The 27255-nt window shown below is 40.7% G+C and overlaps 1 protein-coding gene across 10 annotated transcripts in view; it reads left to right on the top strand.

Annotated features, from left to right (window-relative positions):
* Window positions 1–27255, top strand: part of MAP3K21 (mitogen-activated protein kinase kinase kinase 21) — a 136614-nt gene that overhangs the window by 45867 nt on the left and 63492 nt on the right. For 4 of the 10 annotated variants that reach the window (XR_014252945.1, XR_014252946.1, XR_014252947.1 and 1 more), the window contains exons 10-11: window positions 1461–1636; window positions 5925–6017. Coding sequence is in view for 6 of the 10 variants with exons in the window: in XM_082422960.1 (XP_082279086.1) it covers window positions 1461–1636; window positions 5925–6197 (449 nt within the window). In the remaining 4 variants the exon portion in view is untranslated. Of the gene's footprint in view, window positions 1–1460; window positions 4266–5924; window positions 8090–8113; window positions 8165–27255 lie in introns of those variants that run through there. The other 6 variants (XM_082422960.1, XM_082422957.1, XM_082422962.1 and 3 more) reach the window with 5 other exon arrangements.

Here is a 27255-nt window from a genome sequence, read left to right as displayed (position 1 = left end):
TTTACCCTACTCTTTTGTTTGACTTTATCATTTGGATTCTTGGAAGAGTATAATTAAATTTCAGTAACTTAAATGCATAATAGCATGTTAAAACAGAAAGAGCACATGGAGAGTAACTGCCCCAAGCCCCTCGTGGTAGGAAGGAGAGTCATTTGCCAAAATCTGAACCAAATAATTAGTGGGAGAGTTGGCAGTAAAACTGGTCATTTGACACAGTGTCACCTGGCTTTGCTGCCCAGGTTTATGTTGAGATTGAGTTTAGGGGGTATAGAAGTCAAATGGAGGGCTTCCCTGGTGGCACAGTGGTTGAGAATCTGCCTGCCAATGCAGGGGACACGGGCTCGAGCCCTGGTCTGGGAAGATCCCACATGCCGCGGAGCGACTGGGCCCATGAGCCACAACTACTGAGCCTGCGCGTCTGGAGCCTGTGCTCCGCAGCAAGAGAGGCCGCGATAGTGAGGCCTGCGCACCGTGATGAAGAGTGGCCCCCGCTTGCTGCAGCTGGGGAAAGCCCTCATATGGAAATGAAGACCCAACACAGCCATAAATAAATAAATAAATAAGTTTTTTTAAAAAAGAAGTCAAATGGACAGTAGGTGCTGTGTGGGGAATGACTATTATTCCTTTTGTATATAAAGATAATTACAACTACCTCAGATATAGATCATGAGGGTTAAGTGAGATAAAGTATATGAAAAATGCTTTTTAGATTGTAAAATGTTATGCTAGGATCGGTTATAAAGTATACTAAAACTGAAACTGCTTTCATTTGCTTTATCTTTTCATTTATCTCTTTAAGTGCTATGCGTAGACAAGATTTTTTTTCATATTATTGTTCATTGTCTTTAGATAAATTGGTTTATTGCTCTTTTATGATGCAATAAAGTATTAGTAATTTATAATTGCACATGGTGAAATCCTAGCACAAGAATCCCATAAAAAGCCATTCTTTTTTTCTTAGTTTGAAGCCAATGATTATTTGCTACAGTGGTGGTAAGTCAGTTCTTCAGAACAAAAAAGGGAGGGTGTAACATGTAAAAACGTATCTGCTTTCTTACTTTCATTAATTTTTTCAAATCATCATCTGAGGGTGAATTCAGTCACATTCACCATCATTTTTAAGTCTTAACTTTAGTCCAGTCTAAACCATTGTGAAACCTGTCCTGTTAATAAAACAGTTCTAATGATCATTGTCCTAAGCGTATGATGATGCCTTAGCTCTTTACAGCTGTCGTTTCCATAGGTTCAAGCAGTCTTTCCAACCTTGTAGTACTTTTCCATAAAAACAAACATTCTTATCCTAACAATTTTAAAGGTAAGGTTTGTGTTCAGGTTCTTTTGTGAAAGCTCACTTTAAGGTGGTCACCTAAGTGAAGTCATCCTGGTGATTTTCCTTGCTATCCATTGATTTCGACGTCACTGTCTTTCTAATCACGCACTGTCTTTGCCTCCTCAACCAGCAGGTGCAGCTCTCATCGCAGCCCCCAGAGCCTCTGAGCTGCCCCCTGAGTGGGTTTGGGGGACGCCCCCCTCGCCGTCTGGACCTCATAGTGACCTGCCAAGTGAGGTCCCGCCCGAAAAACAGAGAGCTGTCCATGTGGTGCCTCTGCCTCGCCCTCCCCACCTCAGAAGCCAGGTAGGTGCCCCGAAGGCCTTCCCGCAGAGAACAGAGTCTCAGCCCGCACAGGCCTGCCCTGTGGTGGGCGGTCCAGGACCAGCCCCTGACTGTCCCCTCGGTGCCCAGGAGAGAACTAAGCCCCATGTGCCTTCCTTACTGGATGCCGACGTGGAAGGCCAGAGCGGGGACTGCACGGTGCCTCTGTGCAGGATGAGGAGAACAAGCCGACCATCTCTGTACGAACTGGAGAAAGAATTTCTGTCTTAAGTGCCTTATACTGTTCAAGCATTTCTTTTTTTTTTTTTTTCTTTTAAGGTGAACAAATGAAAACAATGTGTCTACCTTTGAATTGTTTTATGCTGCTGTGTTTTCAAAGCTGTGGCCATGTTACTAATAAAATAGTAATGGATGTCTAACTTCTCCAAAAATATATGTGATTGCTGTTGGCTGACTGTATTGTTATTCCACTGGATTCTTACCTAGCAACTTGAAATACTACACACGTGTAAAACAAATGTGCAACAGTGTAAATCTATGTTTAAGCACAATTTTAAATGCTTTGTTTGTTCCCATTTGTATCCTTGTCTATTAGTACACACAGAAATTGTAATGAGTGCGCCATTTTTGTTTCCTTCCTTCCTGTTTCCTTCCTTTTGTTTTCTATTTTCCTTTACCTTTTTCCATTTCTTTCCTTTTTTTTTTTTTGTTATTTGTGCAACAAGAAGCCAAGAGTAATGTGACGTTAGCAAGTAAAGACGTCTATGTAAAAAAAATTTGATGACTAGAATAGATGGAGAGTCCTCTATGAACTACCTAAACTCAGCAGTAGGCTTATAATGCATAAGTATGTCCAAATCTCACCTAAAATATGCACTATTTCTCTCTTTGAGAAAATTTTACTGAATGTAACTTGTAAAAGTTTTAATGAATGTAACTTCAAAAAATTGTATCCATCAGAACTCCAAAGTAGATTTTTCAAAAAGCCCAGTCATTGACATTTGACTCAGACCGTACCGTATACAGTTGAGCGGCACTAACCTGTGTGTTCTCCCTGTAGATAGGATCTTCCTTCTTCCTTCATCAGTAGCCATTGATTTGGTATCCAGAAGTGCAAAGCTTTTCCTTTTGTCATAGAGTCTTTAAAAATTAATCAATGCGTGCGTTATGTGCCGAAGAAAATTCATGTCATTTAATGTTATTTTTCTCTATTTAAATGCATAATCATCCTAATAATCTCAAATACAGTCAGAAACACTGCAAAGTCAAGAAACAGCAGTACGGTTAGAATTTAAGTGTTTTAAAATAGTAGTTATTCACTTAATTGTAGATACATGTTAGATATCTGTTGGGTGGGACAAGCTGATGTGATAGAATGGAGAAATATAAGTTATTTTCAGATGTGGGTTTATAAAACGAATCTTTGGATAGCAGATCAGGTTTTTAAGTGATTTTAAATTATTTTATGAGTCACTTTTATAAATCATAGAGTTATGATACAAATAAACTACTGAGTTATTAAGCTACTGAAATGGCTATCCAGGAGCTTGGTAAACTTGCCTGGGTTCTTTTTTTAAATCTATTATGCTTCTCTCGCTAGAATATGGTTATTCAGATGACACACAATAAGTATTTAAAATTTTCCCTACAGTGAAAAACTTTAATTGCAAACATTACTTGTTATTTCATTTAAAATTTTACCTTGGTTAAGGTTTACTGAATAACTGGAAGGTCAGTGATTTAATCAGGTGTGATAAAATATCCACCTATAGTAGAAAAAAAAAGAGGAAAATTATATTATTTGGCCATTTTAGAACCTCTTAGTCATCTAACAAGTATGCCACTGCAAATGATGAACGGAGCATGAAAGGATTATTTTAATATAAGCACATTTTGCCTTAAGGAAATTCTTGAAGCACAATCTCAGGTCCTTAATTACATTTTGTGGTGTTATGGTCCATTCTATGATTTGGCTTCACTTGTGGGTGGTTGTTGAATTACCTAACAGAGATTTGGTTTCCTCAAAATTGTATCACATTTGAAACTGTGGTTGGCTACTTCATACTCAGTCATTTGAGGGCATGTAACTTCCAGCTAAAAGTAAACGAAATACATGCCTACAGTAATACATGAAACACGAAATATAGAAACTGTGTTTTCAGTTTTGCTTCTACCAAAACATCGTGTGTGTGTGTGTGTGTGTGTGTGTATGGCACTTTGTGTGAGGGTAGGGGAGTGATGGGTGTCCGTCTGTCTGGTCCCTCTACTCTGTTCCTGATTAGCTTTATTTTAGTCAACTCTACATTATGATGAATTTAGAAATGAAGTTATGTTGAAAAGATAATTGTCATATAAGGACTCAATCTCACATGTTACTGCAGATAGTTATTTTTTGCTGAGATCTGTTGTACATTTGCGATTTTCTATGTGTATAGGTATACTTAGCGGAATCTGGTTATTTATTTTCACATAGACTTAATAGCTCACTGAAAGATAAATTAAGCTGATTACTATTAGTCAACAGTTAAGGTGCTCCCACTGCAGAGATTTGAGGCCTGGGCCTGATATGCTGTATTATGAAGCTTTGTGACTGAAAAAGATGTTTACATATGTTGTCTATTTTTTTTAATAAAGTTTTTTTTATAGCTTGTCTACTTGCTCAGTGGCTTTGATCTCCTGATGATTGTGACTATAGTTTGTAAATGGTTCATTTTGTATTCAACAAGGAAAATATGTTAATAAAGATTATTAATAAGTCAGGTATTAACCTGCTAAATTCATTAAACTGAAGGATCATGATATGAATCATGGGATTAAATGAAATACTTTATTTAAAATGTTGTTTGGTTTACATGTGCGCTGAAACGTTGCATTTCATTGTGAGAATTTTGCAACTCCATCTTTTCAGAACGCACATTTTGGCAGAGTGAATTACTGTATGAAGTAAATCTCAGTTGATGCTAGAGCACTGTGATTAATGAGACATGTTGATTATTAGCATGTTTAAATCAGAAGAATTTCAAAACCCACCTAACATCTGGTGATTCTTGGTAAGCAATAAAAACTTGGGTGAATTAGAAAAGTAGATGGTAGCATTTCGTGCAGATCCAGGCAACACCCTATCATATAAGAGGGAGAAAAATTTAATGTCTGTTGTATATCTGCTAAGTGTTAAGGACTCTCCTAGGTGCCCATATAAGACACTTCCTATAATTCTCTTTAGTGAAGTTTGTGAGGTAGGTAGTAGTATCCCTATTTCATTAGATGTGAAACGGGCACAGAGAAGTTGGATAAAGTTCCAAAGACTCACCACCATTTACCTGTTCACACCTGTTGTAACCATACATATAGTATAGAAGATGGAGGCTTCTAGTGGAATCCAAAGCTAAGGTAGTGTTTCACACATCAAAAAGTTCAAAATTCTAGAATGGCTGAGTACTTACTTAAAAACAAAGCTAACAGTGGTTAATACGGTGGGATGCTTCCTAAGTAATTGTGAAATGAAATAGAAGGTACTAAAATCTGCATATCCAACAGATCAATTCAGAAAAAAGCAGTGTTCTGTTCAATGGGTTTATAAATATGATGAAATTATTTAAGAACTGCAATATAAATATAAAATAATTGGGCTTAAGCTGTATGTACTCTTTACTTCTGAAAAGGTCAACATGCTAAAACACAGTGAAAGATGAGGCTTTTATGAATGAAACAATGTAATAAGTACCATACAGTGGAGCAAAACCTAGTTGTTCTTGTTGTTTAGCAAGAAATAAGTAAGTTGAATTAAGTAAGTTGAATATGCTGCAAACTGATTAAATGCCTACTGTGATAGCCACTGGGAAAGACTAAAGGAATTCAGTGATGAGCAAGAGAGACACCACCTGGGTACTTTGCTGCATGGTTTTTAAGATCTAGTAAGAAAGACATTGAGAAGCTGAGCGGGGCCAGCTTCATGGGTTTGGCTTGGGCTTCACACTCAGGACGTCCCTGAGCTTGATTTTAATGCTTTGCTAACACTGTCTTGAAATCCTTAAGAAATTTTGGACCAGGATCTCTCATTTTTATTTTGCACTGGGCCCTACAAATTATGTGGCCAAGCCTGACTACAAGTGAAATGAGGGTTATAAAAGGTGAAGTAGTTGCTGTTCTGGTAGCACTGGTAGAGCAGATCTAACCTGGGGGGTTCAGAGGAGGCAGCTGAGGAAGTCAGGACCTCTGCTGGGTGAGAAGTGCTCCCTGCAGAGTCACTAGCTTGTGACTCGGGTCGTGTTTCTCTTGGAACTTACCAGATTTCCTCTTTGCCTTTCAGCACTTTTACCATGGTCTGTGTTGGTGTGGATCTCTTTGCGTAGATCGTACTTGGAGTTTAATTTCTTGGATGTGTAGATTTTTTCCAGCAAAGGTAGGTTTTTCAGCCATTGTTTCTTCAAGTATTTTTTCTGCTTCTTTTCCTCTCTCCTGGGACTCTCATTACACGTATATTGGTGTATTCAGTAGTGCCCCACATTTCTCTGAGGCTCTGTTCATTTTTATTCATTCTTTTCTCTCTTTTTTTTTTTTCAGATTACATATGCTATATTGATTTCTCTTCAAGTTCCCTTATCTTTCTTCAGTTCCAATCTACTGTCAAGCCCCCCAGTGACATTTTTCATTTTAGTTATTGTATTTTCAACTCCATAATTTCCATTTCATTCTTTTTTAAAATTTTTATCTCTTTATTGATATTTTCTTTTTGACAAAACATTGTCATCATACCTTCCTTCTTCAAGCATGTTTTTCTCCAGTTCATTGACCTAAGGTACAATGGCAGCTTTCAAGTTATTAAATCTGAGATCCGTACCCTTTCACATGCCATCTCTGTTGCCTCTGTTTTTCCCAGTGTATGGGTCACACTTTCCTGTTTCTTTGTATGTCTCACTTTTTGTTGAAAAGTGGACATTTTAGGTAATACATTGTAGCCACTGTGGATAATGATTCCCCTCACCTTCTCTCCAGGTCTTGTTTTTGTAGTTGTTTGCTTGTTTGTTTAGTGATTGGGCTAGACTATTCCAGTGAAATCTGTTCCCCCACAGTATGAAGTCCTTGGTGTCACTCCTCAGAAGATTCAGCCTTGACGTGCACACAGCTACCTTGGGACGACACGATTTTAGCACAGCTCTCTTGGACTGTCTCTTCTTGTGATCTCTCTGTTACGCTGTCTGCTTCACTTGGTATTACAGCAAGCTGTTAGGCTTTCATAATTGCTGGCTGATTACTCTATTTTTTTATTATTCCCTGGGACACAAATTCCTCCACAGCCTATTCCAATTAATTTCAAGCAGGGGCAGTTTGGGGGCTGGTCTTTAAGGCTTTTTCTGACCCCAGGTGGGCTCCTTTTAGCTGGCTCTTTGCCTGATTCTCTCTGGTGAACTCGCTGGACTGTGGTTTAGCTTGTTGCTCTTAATTAAGAGGTGTGGGGTTTTTTGAGAGTTCCCTTAGGCTTGAACTTCCCCACACTCTGTTTCAGATGAAGTCAGTTCCTTTGACGAAAGCTTTGTAGTTCTGTTCTTGTGTAATGCGTCTTGCCTTGGGCAGTATATCTGGGCCATACTCTGGGCCCTGGGTGGAGTGGTAACTTGCAGTCTCCTTGGCTTGCTTCTCGCAGAGTAGATAGAACCTCTGCCCTCCAAGTGCCCTGGTGTGAGGGCGTGTAAGAAGCCAGCGTTCTCACTGGTGGAGAGCCTCCACCCTGTGTGGGGTGGCTGGATGGAGAAAGGAGCCCTTGACCTCTCAGGCACATTCCCAGGAATTTAGCCTCTTAAATATAGAGTTGGAGGGGAAGAGAAACGCTGCTGTCCTGTGCCTGCCAGTGAAATAGCTTTTCCCTTGATTGGGAGCTGATTGGGGGCAGCGGGGAGGTGGGGGGAGTCCTGTGTTTTTGGCCAGACCTGATTGGAATGGAGCTTCTGTCACGCTGAGCTCAGTCAGGGTGGAAGAGTAGGCGGGAGGGAGCAGGTCATAGCTCAAATGCCAGGTTCAGCTGTTCTTAGCAAGATTTAGTATATTCTTTTTGAATAAATATTTTGTTATTTGCTGTATGCCCTTAAGACAATTTCCAGAGACTTTAAAAAAAAAAGAAAATTTAAGATCGCTTTCAGCAGTTGTGCTCGTTTCCTTGCGGAGTGGGTCCTCGGAGCTCCTTATGCAGCCATCCCATAATGGAACCTCTTTAATATTTTGCAAAGCTGCTTACTAACTCCTGAAGCATTTTCTCCGCTTGGCTCATGTAACACCACACATCTAAATTCATGTTGTTTATCTCATGGCTCTAAATGCATTTCAAGGCAAATCACTCTCAATTTTCTGTCTCTAGCCCCGTTCTAATCTTAGAGCTCCATTTGTACATATCCTGCTGCTTACTTATCATCTCCTCTTGGATGTCTAAGAGGCATTTCATCCTGAACACGGTCCAAATAAAATTCGTGATTCACCTCCTTCCCTGAATTTGCTCTTCTCTAGTCCTCTTCTTAGTAAACAGCACCAGCACCTGGGAGGTGGAGGCCTCCGCTGACTAGGGGCTTCCCTGGTGGCGCAGTGGTTAAGAATCCACCTGCCAGTGCAGGGGACATGGGTTCAAGCCCTGGTCTGGGAAGATTCCACATGCCACAGAGCAACTGAGCCCGTGTGCCACAACTACAGAGCCTGCAAGCCACAACTACCGAGGCTGCACGCCACAACTACTGAAGCCCATGTGCCTAGAGCCATGTTGTACAACAAGAGAAGCCACCGCAATGAGAAGCCTGTGCGCTGCAACAAAGAGTAGCCCCCGCTCGTCACAACTAGAGAAAAGCCTGCACGCAGCAACAAAGACCCAACGCAGCCAAAAATAAATAAAATAAAAATTTTTTTTAAAAATAAATAATTTTAGTGCTTCCCTGGTGGCGCAGTGGTTGAGAATCTGCCTGCTAATGCAGGGGACACGGGTTCGAGCCCTGGTCTGGGAAGATCCCACATGCCACGGAGCAGCTAGGCCCGTGAGCCCCAACTACTGAACCTGCGCATCTGGAGCCTGTGCTCCGCAACAAGAGAGGCCGCGATAATGAGAGGCCCGCGCACTGCGACGAGGAGTGGCCCCCGCTTGCCGCAACTAGAGAAAGCCCTCACACAGAAACGAAGACCCAACACAGCCAAAAATAAATATAAAAATAAATAAATAAAAGATTACTATAAAATGAATAAATAAATAAAAATAAATAATTTAAAAAAATAGAAATTTTTAAAGAAAAAGCAACATCATGAATGCATTTGTGTCACCCGTAGTTGTTCAATAACTAGTTATAGAATAATCGGATGAATTATTTTATTATTTATTCCCATTTTACAGATGAAGAAACTGAAACTTAGAGAAATCAAGTAAATTGCTGGATTTGAATCCAGTCTGAGCCCAGTCTGTGCGTTTAGACCACAGGAAAAAAATGTTTCTTAAATGTTAAATAGTTGGTTTTTCAATAAATGTTATTGTTAACATGTTGATCAAAGGATAATTGAAAGAAAGTAATATAAACTGTCGTTGGAATGGGACTTTGGGGATATTATTGTGAAGAACTTTGATTACTAGTCTAAAGATCTGGCACTGAAACTGGCATTAAACAAAACAATTACAGGTTTTAATTTGTGGTGTATACTGGTCAGTGTTCTCCAGAGGACCAAGACAAATAGGATGTTCATACATGTATTCAGAGAGAGGGGGGTTGATTTTAAGGAACTGTTTCACACGACCGTAGGGGCTGGCAAGTTCTAATTCTGCAGGGTGGGCTGGCAGGCTGGAGACCCAGGGAAGAGTTGATGCTGCAGCTGAAGGCCGTCTAGAGGCAGAATCCTGAGACCCAGGTGTTGGCAGGGTCGGTCTGTTCCGAGGCCTCGCCCCTTGGCTTGTAGATCTTCTTCCTGTGTCTTCCTGTAGCCTTCCCTGTGTACATGTCTGTTTTCCCAATTTCCTCTTCTAGTAAGGACACAGTCATACTGGGTTAGAGCCCACTCCAATGACTCATGTTAACTGGGTTACCTCTGGAAAGACTATCTCCAAACACAGTCACATTCTGAGATACTGGGTATTAGGCTTCTGCACCCGTTGGCCTGCAAGCCTGTACTTGCCCAGCCTCAAGACTGAAGAAAGAGCCCGGAAGTCAGAGACAGAGACATCCATGGCTTAATGGATGTGGGGCATCTTACACATCTGAAGGAAGGTCCTGGAGCGATGCCACACCGTGTGCAGCAGCTGGCGGGCAGGACACTGCAGCAGTCTTGCCCCCCCGGGGGGGAGAGGGGGAGATTGCCAGTTACAGGGGGAATTGACGTCAGCTTGGCTCGTCGGTTACCAGGGAAACCAGCAGAGGGCACGTCCCTCACCGCCCCTCGGGCTAGCAACCTTCACGGGGCAGATGACTTCCCTTTGATAAACTATCATTATCTAATGATCAGAACGATCACTAGCTGGGGCTGCGGGCAGGTGTGTAGGCGTTCACCGATGAGGCTCTATGATGAAGAGGGAAGGTCAGTCCGCTGAGCAGGTGTGGGTGAGGCAGGGGCTGGTGGCGCAGGAGATGGACAGAGGGCAAGAGTACAGCCATCTTGGGGGCCTGATCGTACAGCCTCCAACAGACAAAGCTAGGCGGGGGGTGGAGGCAACGCAATTTGTTCCATAACAGACTGGAAAATGCTTCCAAATACTGAATATGACGGTGATGTGTAAAATAGAGAGGGGACTAGAGGCACCTATGTTATTCAGATCTTACAGCAAGAATAATGAGGAAAGGAAGCCCAAGAAATGAAGATGGCAATCTCCAAATCAGGGACAACTGGCAAAAAAGAGCTAGAGGTCAGTTAGGACAAAAGAGTTAGCCGATTGGGAAGCTGTGGGTCAATCAGAAATAAAACACTGAGAGAGGGGCTTCCCTGGTGGCGCAGTGGTTAAGAATCTGCCTGCCAATGCAGGGGACACGGGTTCGAACCCTGGTCTGGGAAGATCCCACATGCCACGGAGCAACTAAGCCCGTGAGCCACAGCTACTGAGCCTGCGCATCTGGAGCCTGTGCTCTGCAACGGGAGAGGCCGCGACAGTGAGAGGCCCGCGCACCGCGATGAAGAGTGGCCCCCGCTCGCCGCAACTACAGAAAGCCCTCACACAGAAACGAAGACCCAACACAGCCATAAATAAATAAATAAATAAATAAATAAATTTATTAAAAAAAAAAAAACACAGAGGAAAATTGATGCTTAGATAAAATGAGGGTTTGGTGGCGGGGGGAGGCAAAGTTTGCAGTTCTGAGTGATGGAAAATTCTAGAGACATTCAGCAGTCGGGTGGAGGTGAAATTTGAGGCAGAGGTTGGAATTAATTGCACAGAGATTCTGTGGTCATTCGGATTTTGGTGATAGTTAAAGATGCTGGATGGGTCAGATGAGGAATGCAAGGAGAAGAAACCTGACGAAGGCTCTCTGGGAAAGAGTGAGAAATGCAGAAGGTGATGGAAAGAGGACGGATGGTCACCTAGGTAAGAAACACCCAGAAGAGTACAAGGCAGTGGAAGATCACATCAACTCCCCAAATATCTTCCCTTAATCCATAACAATTTTTTAAAATTTATTTATTTAATTTATTTATTTTTGGCTATGTTGGGTCTTCGTTGCTGCGCGCGGGCTTTCTCTAGTTGCAGCGAGCGGGGGCTACTCTTCTTTGTGGTGTGCGGGCTTCTCATTGTGGTGGCTTCTCGTGTTGTGGAGCATGGGCTGTAGGCGAGCGGGCTTCAGTAGTTGTGGCTCACGGGCTCAGTAGTTGTGGCTTGCGGTCTCAGTAGTTGTGGCTCACGGGCTCTAGAGCTCAGGCTCAGTAGTTGTGGCTCACGGGCTTAGTTGCTCCGTGGCATGTGGGATCTTCCCCGGACCAGGGCTCGAACCTGTGTCCCCTGCATTGGCAGGCAGATTCTCAACCACTGCACCACCAGGGAAGCCCAATAACAACTTTTAAAGAACTAAATACTAAAAACTTTTTTAAGAACATAAAGCTAAACTTTTTAGGCTAATATTGTCTCAGAATTACTCCATTCCCTAGAGCTATCAGCACTTACTTCCCTCCTAACTGGCAGTGGATGCTCATCAATTTTATTCAAAGGAGGAGCCCTATTGAGTTCCGCCTCCCCAGGAAATCCCAAGGGGGCCAAAGGAGTCAAAGGAATGAGCATGACCATGACCTAGAGCACGCCCCTACTCATTACTCTTCCTCCTTTCTGTGCTTTGCTACAGTGTGAAGGAAGATACAGCCTAAAGGCACAAACCAGATATGGTTCTGCATGCCTAAAACCAGAGGACAGGGAACTAATATTATATTTTGCCATTATCTGATCTTAGACATACTGGTTAATTTTCTAACCTCAGTGTCCATCTAGCCTCTTGCCACTCCCTTACCAGTGGCGTGTGGACCTGTGTCTGCGATGTCATTTCCCTCCTGGTGTCAGTGCATCCTGGCACTGTTTGTTTAGTAGCAGGAGAAAGCCCCAGAGCACATCTGTAGAGATAGCCAGAAACAGACCGCTGACGAGGACATGTACGTAGGAGGTAGTTTTCTCCTTCTGGAGCACTGTCTCTCCAGGAAGTTTTAACTTAGTCTATTAAGGAATGTTTTCCACAGGAAATACATACCCAATGTTATTACGTAAGTCTGTAGGAAAACATGTTATTTGAAAAAGAGGGCTTCCCTGGTGGCGCAGTGGTTAAGAATCCACCTGCCAATGCAGGGGACATGGGTTCGAGCCCTGGTCCAGGAGGATCCCACATGCCATGGAGCAACTAAGCCCGTGAGCCACAACTACTGAGCCCACGTGCCACAACTACAGAAGCCTGAACACCTGGAGCCCGTGCTCCACAACAAGAGAAGCCACTTCAATGAGAAGCCCGGGCACCGCAAAGAAGAGTAGCCCGCGCTCACCGCAACTAGAGAAAGCCCACGTGCAGCAACGAAAATCCAATGCAGCCAAAAATAAAGAAAAGAAAAGAAAAAAGAAAAACAGATCCCCCTACAAGAATACATTTTTTTAAAAGTAAGTTTGATCATGTGACTTGGTTGTGGGACAGCTCTAAAACTAGAAAAATCTCTACATTTTCTGGTTTAATAAGTATTGAATTTTTCAATAAACCAGGTCTTTTTCTCTGGAACAGGTCGTTATTTCTAGAGGTGTAAACATGAGTCAAATCGATGGAGTTGGTCATAATTTTGCCTCCAATCTGTATATTTCCCAAACTCAGCTGTTTCAAAAATTGAAGCATCCTGTTTGCCTTGCTTGCTTTGGATTTTCTGCTTTCTGGACACTAGATGGTACTATATACATATTATTTCACAAGACAAGGACCACCAACCTAGCCTGGTTATTTGAAGAATTGCAGCCAAATTTACACCCTTAGGAGAAAAAGGAAAAATAATGGATGTGATTTGAGAAAGTATTAGAAAGATGAGGAGAGGGAAGGAAAATGATTTTCCAGCAACAGTTACAGAAGAACAAGAAGATGATCTTCATTTTTTTTTATTTTATTGAAGTGCAGTTGATTTACAATGTTATGTTAATTTCTTCTGTAGAGCAAAGTGACTCAGTTATACATATATATTATTATATATATAATAATATATATTTTTTTCATATTCTTTTCCATTCTGGTTTGTCACAGGACATTGACTATAGCTCCCTGTGCTATACAAGGATGATCTTTATAAAGTGATCTTTTTTTATATATCTGTTCCAAAGAGGGAGACAAGCAAGGAGCTTCAGAGCTGTAAACTAGGTCAAATCTCCAAATGTGTATCTCCAGCATCGGCAGGATTGAATCAAATGTCTTGAGTACTAGGTGTCCCACCATCATTAGACACTGAAAACAGAATTCTGTTTTCAGTGTTCTGTTTCAGAATTCTGAAAACAGAATTCTGCACTCAGTGTAAGCAGAGCCAAGGTATAAACATAACACAGTCCTGACTACGTCGTCGGAGGTCTGAATCTAACCACGTCCGAAGTTAGCCCTACAGCAAGAATTTTCAGTTGTGTGATCCAATATATTCCCTTTTCACTTAAGCCAGCTTGAGTGTGTTTTACTCTGGCAACTGCAAGCACATTTGCAAGGCTGTATCTGATGAAGTGGGATGAGCAGAGGACAAAGTGGACACAGTAAACAGTCAACATGCACATGCAGGAGTGAGGTATGCTTATGTTTATAACTTGGGTCAAGTGTTCAAATGTGACAAAAGTATTCTCTTCAGAAAAATAGATGCTCAGGATATCCCATTAGCTGCAGCAGGAGTCTTAAAGTGATTCTAGATATTTATAAGCTGGTAGATGGTAAGATGAATTGCTAAAGAGATTCTGCAGGTTTGGCACAAAATGCTCAGCTATATTCTATGTGGACAATTTGATAGGATTCTATAAGATCATCTTGCTGATGAACTTTCTCTCTTGCATAGGATTGCTTCAGAGTTGCTCCGCCCAAATAAAGGATTTTCTCATCTTTGCAGGTTCTTTGTACGTATTAACTTTCCCCATGGTAGCAATAGTCACGAAGATGGAGTCATAATTTGTGAACTCTGGGTCTGCTCGAGGGATGAATTTCAACAGAACACTCAGGCTTCTCTTTTAAATGATATCTAATTAAATAAATACATTGAATTAAAATAAAATTGAATGAAAATGACAATCTAAGACAGCCTCAAGGAAACGGATAATTCATTTCTTCTTCTTTAGCATTTTCAGAGACTGAATACAGTTAAGAAATGTAACAGTTAATTTGTGGTTGTGATAGCCGATTTGCAAATGAATCGTTAAAAAAATCATTTCTTTCATACTTAATAGAAATGAATTTAGTGAGTTCACATCCCTAAAAATAAGGACACTTTTTGGGACTGCCCTGGTGGTGCAGTGGTTAAGAATCCACCTGCCAATGCAGGGGACACAGGTTCGAGCCCTAGTCCGGGAAGATCTGGTCCGGGAAGATCCCACATGCCGCAGAGCAACTAAGCCCGTGCACCACAACTGCTGAGCCTGCGCTCTAGAGCCCGCAAGCCACAACTACTGAGCCTGCACGCTGCAACTACTGAAGCCCGTGTGCCTAGAGCCTGTGCTCCACAACAAGAGAAGCCACGACAATGAGAAGCCCGCGCACCGCAACAAAGAGTAGCCCCCGCTTGCTGGAACTAGAGAAAGCCCACACAAAGCAACGAAGACCCAACGCGGCCAAAAATAAATAAATAAATGTATTTTAAAAAATAATAATAAGGACATTTTTCATTCTGAAGCTTGAAAACTCCTTATTTTCCTTGAAGGTGCCCTAGCTTGCCTCTCTGTGCTCTGTTTATCTCTGTGAAGACCTCCTCTGGACAGTCTCACCCTGTGATTCCCCTTCCCTCTCAGGACTTTGCTCCATCAGTCAGGTCCTTCCTTTTCACATTCAGTTTCTTTCTATCTATTGAGTCTGCAATGGTTAATGTTATATGCATCAGCCTGATTGGGTCACGAAGTGCCCAGATATTTGGTCAAACATTATCCTGGGTGTTTCTCTCAATAGATAGATGATTGATAGATAGATAGAATATATACATATATATTCTACTGGCTCTGTTTCTCTGAAGAATCTTGACTAATACAGGATCCTTCTCTATCTTAAAAAACAAAAAAAAGAAGAATGTTTGAGTGAATCTTGATGCCTCTTAGAAGATAAAATAACATAAAATAAAATAAAATAAAATTTGTCATCTTATTGGACCCCAACGCCATCTCTGGCAGTCATCTTCTTTTCCCCATTTCAGCTTCTCTCTTAGGTATCTGTGGTCTGTGGTCACTCTCCCACTTCTTAAGTGCTGGCTTTTGGATCCCTTACAAATCTGGCTTCTCCCCTCTCCACAGAAACTGTAGCCTTGAAGGAAATCAGTGACCTCTGGATTGCAAAGGTCTGTATCCCTTTTCAGTCCTTATTCTTTTGGCCTCTTCTGTGCTAACATGGCCAATAAAAGGTTGCTTTAAAATTACAAAAGTTTCCTTTCAGGAAATTTGAAACGTTCTGAAAAGTGCAGAGGAGGAGATACCTCACCTGTAATCACAATACTCAGAGATAACTACTTGTTGGTGGTTTTGGTTCATCTTCTTCCTATATTTTTTTCCCATAGTATACGTACTGTTTTAGATCAAAATTGGGATCAGACTACATGTCCTTTGAACGTCTGTTTTCCTTTTACATTGAATATATTATGCATATTTTTCCATGCCAATAAATATTCTTCTGCAATAATTTTTTTCATGCCAGCGAATCTGATCATCATATTGATATATTAAAACTTATTTTTATCTCTTTCCCACTCTTAGGTGTTTAAGTTGTTTCCATTAAAAATATATATATATATGTAGTCAACAAGACTGAAACTCAAGCAGGAGCAATGTTAACTAACGAGTTCTTACAGATTTCCTTGGAGAAGGAACAGCAAGGTCTGAATTGGGCATGGTGAGCTTTCAGAGCTAACGCCCGTTCTCTGTCATTCTGTCCTGAGGTGAGAGGTGTATTTAACCCAAAGAGTATGGAAAACCTCCCTCTCAAAGCTGGATTAATCCTGAGTTAAGATGTGTTGGGAGCATAAATGATCTTGGGAGGTCCCAAGTGGACTTGGCATTGAGTAGAATATTTCTTCCATCTTTGGTTAAGTCTTCTATTGAGGAACATTCTATCTTGGAATAAGATGAGAGCTTTTATAAGTCCTGTGAATACTATCAGATAGAATTTTAGCAATCTTGAAATAGATAGCTCTGGGGGAGTACATTTCCCTCTCTGGGCTTCAGTTTCCTCATACCTAGGGGGAATGTATGTTTAGACATTCTCTAAGATTCCCTCCTGTAATTCCATGATCCTGTACACAGAAATGAATGAAGAAGTTCTCCTTCTGTCTTGTCCATGTGGATTACCATGACAGCTGCCCACCCCCAATTAGCACGTCTCAAGGAAACATGCAGTCATGGGCCATGGAATACCTGGTGGGAACTAGGTCTCCACAAGAGGAAAGGCTAAATGGATAAGGAACAGACTTTGTGGGAATGAGAGGGAGCCAAAGTGCTGAGTTTTATCAGATGCAAAGCAAGAAGGAAATGAATCATTTGGAGGGTATAGTAAAAAAATCAGTGGAAGAGTCCTAGCTTAGAATCAATAGGCGTATAACTGCAGGAAGTTATCCTTTGTTTAAACTAGGATTTTTCAGCTTCAGTACGATTGACATTCTGGGTCTGATAAGTCTTTGCTGGGGGTCGTCCTGTGCATTGTAGGATGTTTAGCAGTACCATTAAACGCCAATAGCACACCCTCCCACAATTTGACAACCAAAAATGTCTCCAGATATCTCCTGGTGGGGCGGGGCAGGGAGTGGCAAAATCTCCCTTTCCCTTTTGGGAATCACTGCTTTAAACTTAATCATCCTTAGCAAATAGGGATCCAACCAGTCAGGAAGGAATTCTTGGAGAATTTAATTCTGTAATGAACCACCAAGTTAAAGTAAAATGATAGAAAAGGACTTAATTTTTGTAAGTAAAACATTTGGTTTATAAGAGCAAACAGCATGAAATTATTTCCAAACAATTTAGATTGTCTTTTAATAATGTATGACAAATATTCTTTTTAAAAAAATTTTTTTAATATATTTATTTATTTATTATTGGCTGCACTGGGTTTTCATTGCAGCGCGTGGGCTTTCTCTAGTTGTGGCAAGCGGGGGCTACTCTTCATTGTGGTGCATGGGCTTCTCATTGCGGTGGCTTCTCTTGTTGTGGAGCACGGACTCTAGGCATGTGGGCTTCAGTAGTTGTGGCATGTGGGCTCAGTAGTTGTGGCACGCAGGCTCTAGAGCACAGGCTCAGTAGTTTTGGCACACGGCCTTAATTGCTCCACAGCATGTGGGATCTTCCCAGACCAGGGCTCGAACCCGTGTCCCCTGCTTTGGCAGGCAGATTCTTAGCCACTGCACCACCAGGGAAGTCCCAATAATGTATGATAAATAATCTTAAAAAGAGGTGCTAACATTTGACCCTTGAAAATAATTTAAATAAGATCTCTGTCAGGATGAGGGAGGAACATAAACGACTGTAAGTGTTTCAAGTAGAAAGGGATTTAATATAGGGAATTAGGTGCTTACAAAACTGTTGGAAGGACAGGAGAAGTAAAAGTTGGGGATCTACACAATCTTTCAGGTCCACCATTGCAGGCTTGGTTACAGCCAGGGCATAGCTTCTGTCACCTTTTGGTCAGAAATGTGCAGAAAGCCTCTGCACATATCCGGGAGACAGAGTTGATCAGGTATCTCAAAGACACTGATCTATGCAGAACCCGTATTTCCACAGCTTCTGATGGACAAAGTGGAATGGGTTCTAACTCCCTGCTAATTCCTAAATCTAGCGTGAGTCAATCTCATTGGTAAAATCATATTTAAAACCTTCCTATCAAGAAGCCTAGAGAATACAATTCCCAGGCATCCAGCTGCTATAAAACAGGAGACATTATAGGAAGGAGTGGGAATGCTGCTGGCTGCAACAGATAATATCCAACACAGAATTCTTTCTCAACTGTTTTGTTTACTGAATTGCTCAAACAGTATATTTCCCAGTCTTTCCTGCTCCTTGACTCTTGGGCCAAAAATTTTCCCAAGCTTCTATCCATTCATGGCACTATTCAAGCATATGAACTCAAGTAGTTCAAATCAATTACCTGGAGAAAAGAATAATAATGGAAAAGTTCTCTGGTGATGACTAATTGTGCACAACTACAATTAGATCTTTAGTTGAAGGCGTTCTGAAATTGCTTTAAGCATGTAGTTAAAGGCATGAACAAAAGTGGTTATTTTTCTTTAAATTTCAAAATCTAATTAGTCATCTGAAAATTGCCATGACGTATGAAAGCTTTCTGTTGATTTTCTTCATGCTAATAAGTTACCACAGGAAGCATTTTCCTAGCATTTCCTAAAAACAGCATCACCAAAAATAATCTCTTGCCAGAGCCTCATTAGGTGCTGTCATTTGTGGAAGAACCATCTCTGGGTGTTTATCAGGCTATTACCCATAATGGTAGAGAAAGTGGTTGTGTCTTTGCTGGCAATGAAGAGCCTATTGAGGAGGCTGGGGAAGATAATCATATGCAAGGCTGAGAGATACAAGAAGAGCCCTCACACAAAGAAATGTCAAGTTGGGATTTATCATTCCCTAGGTTCCAATTAGCTCGAGTGATGGGATAAAATTCACAAAATAGTTTCAGAATGAAGATTTATTCCAATTTAAATACAGAAAGGAAGAGAGAGAGAGAACATAATATTTTTAAATGGGAAAAGACTTCTTTTCCTCAAAGAAGATGTAAGAACTCCTGAAAGACTTCAAGTGTGCAGAGTCCTTGATTAGTATAACCCCTGTCACTATACTCTTGTCTGTATTGCCTATGGTCTTCAACATAGGCAATTTAAAGAGTTAGCAGAGGCTAATAAGAGCAATAATCCACAAAACTGTTGCTACTAAAACAAATTTCTATATTCCTGGGTACCTCTAGGTACTTAGAAATTTCCATTTACAATGGACAGATCATCCAGACAGAAAATCCAGAAGGAAAATTTGGTCTTAAGTAACACATTAGACCAAATGTGTGTGTGTATATATATAATATAGAGAGAGAGAGACAGTCCATCCAAAAGCAACAGCAGAATACACATTTTTTCAAGTGCACATGGAACATTCTCCAGGGTAGATCACATGCTGGGCCACAAAATAACTCTTGACAAATTTAAGAGGATAGAAAATATATCAAGCATTTTTTCTCAACCACAATGGTATGAAACCAGAAATCAATTATAGAAAGAAAAATAGGAAACAAACACATGGACACTAAACAACATGCTGCTGAAAAAACAATGGGTCAATGAAGCAATCAAAGAGGAAATCAGAAAACAGCTCAAGACAGATGAAAATGGAAACACAACTTTCCAAAATCTATAAGATGCAGCAAAAGCAGTTCTAAAAGGGAAGTGTATAGCAATAGAGACCTACCTCAAGAAACAAGAAAAATTTCAAAGAACAACGTAATTACTTTCTAACAAAGGAATTAGACTAAATAAATAAATAAATAAAGCCCAACATCAACAGAAGGAAGGAAATAATAAAGATCAGAGAGGAAATAAATAAAATAAAGACCAAAAAATATAATAGAAAAGATCAATGAAACCAAGAGCTGGCTTTTTTGAAAGGGTAAACAAGAGTGATAAACATCTAGCCAGGCTCATCAAGAAAAAAAAGAGAGAGGACCCAAATAAACAAAATAAGAAATAAAAGAAGAGAAATAACAACTGATATCACATAAAAGCAAAAAGTCATAAGAGACTACTACAAACAGTTATATGCCAACAAATTGGACAACCTAGAAGAAATGGAAAATTTTCTAGAAACATTACAACCTTCCAAGACTGAATCAGGAAGAAATAGACAATCTGAATGGACCTATCACGAGTAGTGAAATTCAATTTGTAATTAAAAAAAAAAAATTCCCAGCAAGCAAAAGTCCAGAACCTGATGGTTTCATAGGTGAATTCTACCAAACATATGAAGAAAAGCTAATAGCTATCCTTCTCAAACTATTCCCCAAAATTGAAGAGCTGGGAACACTCTCAAATTCATTCTGTGAGGCCACCTGATATCAAAACAAGACAAGGACAATACAGAAAAGGAAAATTAAAAGCCAATATCTCTGATGAATATAGATGCAAAAATTCTCAACAAAATATTAGCAAACTGAATTCAACAAAATATAAAAAGTATCATACACCATGATCAAGTGGGATTTATTCCAGGGATGCAAGGATAGTTCAGTATTCACAAATCACTCAGTGTGATACACCGCATTAACAAAAGAAAGAATAAAAATCACATGATCATCTCAGTAGATGCAGAAAAATGTATTTGACAAAATTCAATATCCATTCATGATAAAAACTCTCATCAAAGTTGGAAGAGAGGGTATATGTTGGTTTATCTCAACATAATAAAGGCCATTTATGATAAACCCACTGCTGACATCATCCTCAATGGTGAAAAGCTGAAAGCCTTTCCTCTAAAATCACGAACAAGACAAGCATGCCCACTCTCACCACTTTTATCCAACATAGTTTTGGAAGTCCTAGCCACAGAAATCAGGCAAGAAAAAGAAATAAAATTCATCCAAATTGGAAGAGAAGAAGTAAAACCATCACTATTTGCAGATGGCATGACAATGTATATATAAAACCCTAAAGTCCCCACCAAAAAACTATTACAACTAATAAATGAATTCAGCAAAGTTTCAGGATACAAGATTAATATACAGAAATCTGTTGCTTTTCTATACACTAATAATGAACTATCCAAAACCTAGAAAACAATCCTGTTTAAAATCACACCAAAAACAAAACAAAACCCTATGAATAAACTTACCAAGGAGGTGAAAGACCTATATTCTGAAAACTATAAAACACTGATTAAGGACATTGAAGATGATACAAAGAAATGGAATGATATCCCATATTCATGGATTAGAAGAATTAATATTGTTAAAATGTTCATACTGCCCAAAGTAATCTACAGATTTAATGCAATCCCTATAAAAATATCCATGACATTTTTCAGAGAACTAAAACAGGTAATCCTAAAATTTATATGGACCCACAAAAGGCCCTGAATTGCCAAAGCAATCTTGAGAAAAAGGAACAGAGCTGGAGGTATTACACTCCCTGATTTCAGACTATGCTACAAAGCTACAGTAATCAAAACAGCATGGTACTGGCACAAAAACATAAATCAACAGAACAGAATAGAAAGCCCAGAAATAAGGCCACACACTTATGGTCAATTAATCTATGACAAAGGAGGAAAGAATATATAATGGAGAAAAGACATCCTCTTCAATAAATGGTACAAGGAAAACTGAACAGCTAAATGTAAAAGATGGGTTTGTGACATAACTTTCCCTCTTTTAAAAAAGAAAGTCCTCTTATATTAGAAAAAACTCACTTATTGGGGTATTATATTTATTCCAATAATTTTAATTTAATTTATTTTTATCACTGTGATATTAAAGGTACTACCTCAGTCACCCTAGGAGTTGAGTATAAAAGTTGGCATCATGTTGGCTTCTCAATTGCTTGCTTAATACAGAATATTTATCAATATAAAATACCAAAAAGCCTGGCTTTGTCTCAAAGTTGATTTTCTTATACCAGAAGCACTATTTAATGAGACACTTAGAATTCCATAACACCCACCATGGTGCTGTCACAAATGATGCCACTGTTAGAGAAGATGAAAAAGATGAAGTAGAAGAAAGCCAAGTGAGAAACACTCTCCTCAAAGGAATGCAGAGGAAGAACTTGAAAGAAGGATGGAATTGACCAAGAAAGCACAGAGGGAGGGAAAGGGGAAGGGCAGTTGGTGCTCCTGTTAATCTGTTGGTAAATTCCAAATGTTTAGAGTGTGCTTTGTATACCAGGGTTATCTATGGAATTTCATTGTCTAGGAATACTTTGGGGTAGGAGTTTTCTCATGCTCGATAGTATATCAAGACAAATTTTAGCTGAGAACTGAGGCAGTATGGTATTTCCTTGACTTGTTTTTCAGTATTTCCTTTCTTTAATTACCTAATTATAGTACGTTCTTTCACCATTAGCAAAAGACTCTCAGAACCCAAATACTGATTCCTGGCAATCTGTGCTCACTCAGCGAGCACCAATGAGCGTCTACGAGGCACAGGCTCATGAGGGCTCCTGAAATGAGAATGGCCCTTGTTTGTCAATGCTGAGTACAATCTCCCCAGATGTCTGCAAAAACTTTTATCAGATCATTTAAAATTGCCTGAAATCCGGATAAGTAAGGCACGTATTATTAGTTGCCAAGATCCACTTATTTGGGAATCACTGGGCTTTTGAAAGAAAAACAAATGTAGTAAATAGGCATGACCCAGCCTAAGTTTCAGTATCTTAGAAACTAAACCCACCAGAGTGAGACAGACTGAACAATTTCATTTATCAGTCTGGACTAATACCTTTATCCAAAAGAGATCCTTCAAGTTATACCACTTAAGATAAAGATCAGGTCTATTCACTAAAAGCATGCAATACAGGACGTCGGCTCAGTGGTTTAGGGCAGAAGCACTGATTTTACATGTATAATTTCCTTTTGAAACCAGAAAACACGACTTCACTGTTTTTTAATTCACATCCCCCAAAAAATCAAAATTCATAAGATGGATAAAAATCAAGTGGGTGGCTCTTTGCCTTACAAAAACATTAAGCCTCAGAGTTATTTTCAATAGTGAAATTTGCTCTTTTTTTCTGGCTTCCCTTAAAGGTATTTACCACTTGAGAGGAAAACACAGGCCACTGCAGCTTAGGGGGGTTGGGAGTTGGAGAAGTTACTGCCAAAGGGAAATTAATCAACGGGAAGACAGAGCAGGTCTGGACTGCTAGAACAGTGAACTGCCATATACACCTGCAACGAAATGTTAATACTGCTATAGTAATACAATGAACCTTCCTAAAACATAATGTTATCCTGTATCCCTTTGGTTTAAAATCTCAGTGACTCCCCTCAGGTCCAGAATTTGGTAAAAGTTCCCTTAGCAGCAGGGGCTCCTTCAGTACCAGCAGCAGCTGATGCTTTGAGCATGTCTCCACGTCTCTCTCACTCCCAGAACTCAGGGACACGTGTCTCCCTCAACCTGCTATGTGGTTACGTGGCTCTGGCCATCATGCAGCCTCTTACCTCTGCCTGGACTGTCTTTCCTACTTTCCCTCCAACCCCAGCCTCAGTCTCCTCCCTCTCCTGCTGCCAAAGTACACCTTGTCCGCCTGATAAACTCCTACACATCCCTCAAGAGCCAGCTTAAGGATTCACTTTTTTGCAAAGCTTTCACTCACTTCCCAGATCTGGTCCATCATTGTAGCCAGGGACTGAGGGTCCCTGAAGAGAGTGTAAAGTGGGATGACTTTCCAATAGTTTCAAACTGAGCTGAATCAAGAAGAATGTTGCCCTGTTCATGACCTTGCTGCCTATGGAGAATTCATGGTAAGCTGTGTTGTTGAGGACCCAAGGCTGTTTGGAATCCAATATCTTGAAGAATGGGCCTTGAACAATGAGTGTATCAGGGCTCTCTCACAAAAGGAGATGAATAGTATTGAGAACAAAAATGATTTCATTTATAACAGAAGAGGGAGAAAAATGAAGATATACAGGTGGAGATGCTATAGATATTACTATTTACCTAAGTTTATGTTCTAAAAGTAGCCAGATAAGTGGTGGAATCCTGTACTTGACTAAACAAGGAAAGAGATCGCTTCATATTTGTAACTTCAAAGCATATTGATTAACTCATGTTTTGACCAGATGATGGTAGAGGTACATTTCTCTCTATTATCTATCTCTTTGGTGTTTCCAGAGCACTCTTACATTATCACTGTTGTCCTATCATTGTTTTAGTCTGCTGAGCTGTCAACGTGATGAGGTCAGAGTTTTGCTCACTCTGGTGTCTACAGCGACTAGCAGAGTTTTTGACATATTGTAGGTATTTGATAAGTATTTGTGGAATAAATTGATGTGTATATAATGTCATAGTTTGGTTCCTCTCATTTACTGTTGTTTCTAAAACAACATCAGCATGTTGGATGCTCTCAGAAAATATTTCTTTTTTTTTTTTTTTGCTTTATCTTTTTTTCTTTTAACACCTTTATTAGTATATAATTGCTTTACAGTGGTGTGTTAGTTTCTGTTTTATAACAAAGTGAATCAGCTATACGTATACATATATCCCCATATCTCCCCCCTCTTGCCTCTCCCTCCCACCCTCCCTATCCCACCATTCTAGGTCACAAAGCACTGAGCTGATCTCCCTGTGTTATGCGGCTGCTTCCCACTAGCTATCTATCTTACGTTTGGTAGTGTATATATGTCCATGCCACTCTCTCACTTCGTCCCAGCTTACCCTCCCCCCTCCCCATGTCCTCAAGTCCATTCTCTACGTCTGCGTCTTTATTCCTGTCCTGCCCCTAGGTTCTTCAGAACCATTTTTTTTCTTTAGATTCCATATAAGTGTGTTAGCATACGGCATTTGTTTTTCTCTTTCTGACTTACTTCACTCTGTAGGACAGACTCTAGGTCCATCCACCTCACTACAAATAACTCAATTTCGTTTCTTTTTATGACTGAGTAATATTCCACTGTATATATGTGCCACATCTTCTTTATTCATTCATCTGTCCATGGACACTTAGGTTGCTTCCATGTCCTGGCTATTGTAAATAGTGCTGCAAAGGCAGACAAAGGATGTCTGAAGTTCTGCTTGTTGAGTGGCAGTCTCAGAGACCAGGGCTGTGGACAAAGGCAGCTCTCCCCCTCTCTCCTCCTCTCTTTCTTTGTAAAGTAGCTAAACTTCCTCAGTACTCTGATTACTCAACAAGCAACGAAGATAGAAACTGCATGTTTTGAAGACCAAAACCTGGCCAATAGGTGTCCCTGTTGGGTTTGATCTTGTTTCTATTCTTAAATGCAAGATTTCCCTTGAAGGAAGGGGGCCTTTGGCCTCCAAGGCTACGCTAAGGAAGAAATCTTCAGCAAACAAAGGATGCTGCTATCAAGCCCTCAGCCACTGCAGCCAGCCCCAACGGTGCACCCGGAGGGCCCTCAGGATGGGAAAGAATAGGATACCCGTCCTAGGCAGCTGAGGTGCATATCAAAGAAATGATTTCAATGAGCCCAGACTCTTGCATCTACCCATACAGAGAAAAGCACTACATTCATTAACTTGAGAGGTCTGGTTTTCTTTAATTAACTGTAATTAACAGATGTTAATTAAGTTGTAAACATGGTAGCATGGAAGGCAGGACGTTTAGCTCTCACACCCAGGTTCCTGGCTCTGTCTCTGCCGGTCTCCACTCTGGAATCTGCTTGGGGTCTTGGTTATGCCTTCTCTCCACTCAGTGGTTCCTCGCTCAGGCCGTAGAGGAGCGACAGTGACGCAAAGATTTATCCTGTCTTAGTGCTCCCAGGACACTCCTTGTTTCCTGCTGAAGCCTCGGTTTCCTTAAACAAACATCTGGAGCTTTGGGCTCTTCTGCAGAACTAAAACCCCCAACAAATGGAAGATGTTAACTGCTTGATGAAGCATTCTTTATTCCTGGAGAACCAGAGAAGCTCAGCAGGGGACCACCTGAGGCCAGATATAAAAAATGCAGGCCCTGCACACACCCTGATCCTTATTAGCAACTCCGCCTTTGAAGCATTGCTATAAAACTCCTCACCAAATCCTCCCAGTTTGGGACACAGAGGTATTGAGGGGCACGAGCCTACTGTATCCCGCTTTGCCTAGCAAAGCAGTAAGGCTGTTCTTTTCTACTTCACCCAAAACTCTGTCTCCGAGATTTGATTCAGCACTGGTGCACAGAGGCCGAGTTTTCAGCATCAGTCTGAGAACATGGAGTCGGTAAGGCCAAGTCCATGGCAGTTCTATCTGTCCTTCCTTTCCCTCCAACGTGCAAGGGAATGAAATGTGACAATCAGTTTCTTCCAACAGTCCTTTGCCTCCAGGGTGAAAGGTGAGTTGAAGGGTTTGGGTAAGGATGAGGGTTGTGGCCATGGAGACTTCATCACACTGAAAGAAACCTGTACTTTCATTTACAAGCGATATCCCTTTGTTATCATTTCCTTTGGAGCTCAGTATTAGCAGCTGAAACTGTCTTAGAAATAAATGAACAGATCCTGAGCTGTCCATTGACCTTGTCAGTGAGAGGTAATTATCTCACTGGAGCTTTAACGCAAGCTGAAAAACATTATGCTTTTCAACATGAAAAAATTGGCTGGCAAAGTCTACTGAAAATTCCATCTGATCTCACAGAATTTGCTTGTGAGAGCTTCAGTGAAAAGGAAACATAATTAACATCCGAAAATTTCTTATCATTGTGCTTGCCTGGGCTCTGCCGATTTGTGTCTGAAAAGCTGAATGTTTAATAACGCACTTACTGAAAATGGATTAAGATAAAACCTTCTGTCTCACTTTGTGTTTAGATTACTCAGAGCCCCCAACCCTGGGAAGATTTCAAAATCAGTTTTAGGCGGAGGCTAGACCAGCTGCCCACTCAAAAAATAAAACTCTCCTCCGTTGGCCATTGAGCCTTAGGATTTGGGAAGGAGTTCGCAGGGCCTGTGGGGAGCAGGGGCCAAACTAAGAAAAACAACTGGAAGTAGGAAACAAGTAAAAAGTGAGAATAACAAGGTCCCTGAACCATGAATTCATTGATCTGCAATCACCGAGGGCATACGGTTGCCCCTGTCAGCTGGAAACAGCACACGATGACCCAGGCTTCTGGGCCGGCAGGCCACCCTTGAACTCATAACTCTGAGCAGACAGGGTAGGGGGGTCCCTGGAGAAAAGGAACCCGACATGGCTTTCTTGACATAAGAGAAGCCATTTTGGGCCTAAGCCATTTTGTGATCTAAGCCTGGCCACAATGGTTGCCCTTGAACAGGTCTCAGTAATTAATGATCTTAAGGAAACAAAAGAATGTCGGAACAAAAGACTATTACCAGGCAAGAGCAGTAACAA

This window comes from Balaenoptera physalus, assembly GCF_965194825.1.
Source record: "Balaenoptera physalus genome assembly, chromosome: 14".
Taxonomy (NCBI): Eukaryota; Metazoa; Chordata; class Mammalia; order Artiodactyla; family Balaenopteridae; genus Balaenoptera; species Balaenoptera physalus.
Note: the sequence above shows the minus strand (reverse complement) of the source record. Positions and strands in the feature narration are given on the sequence as shown.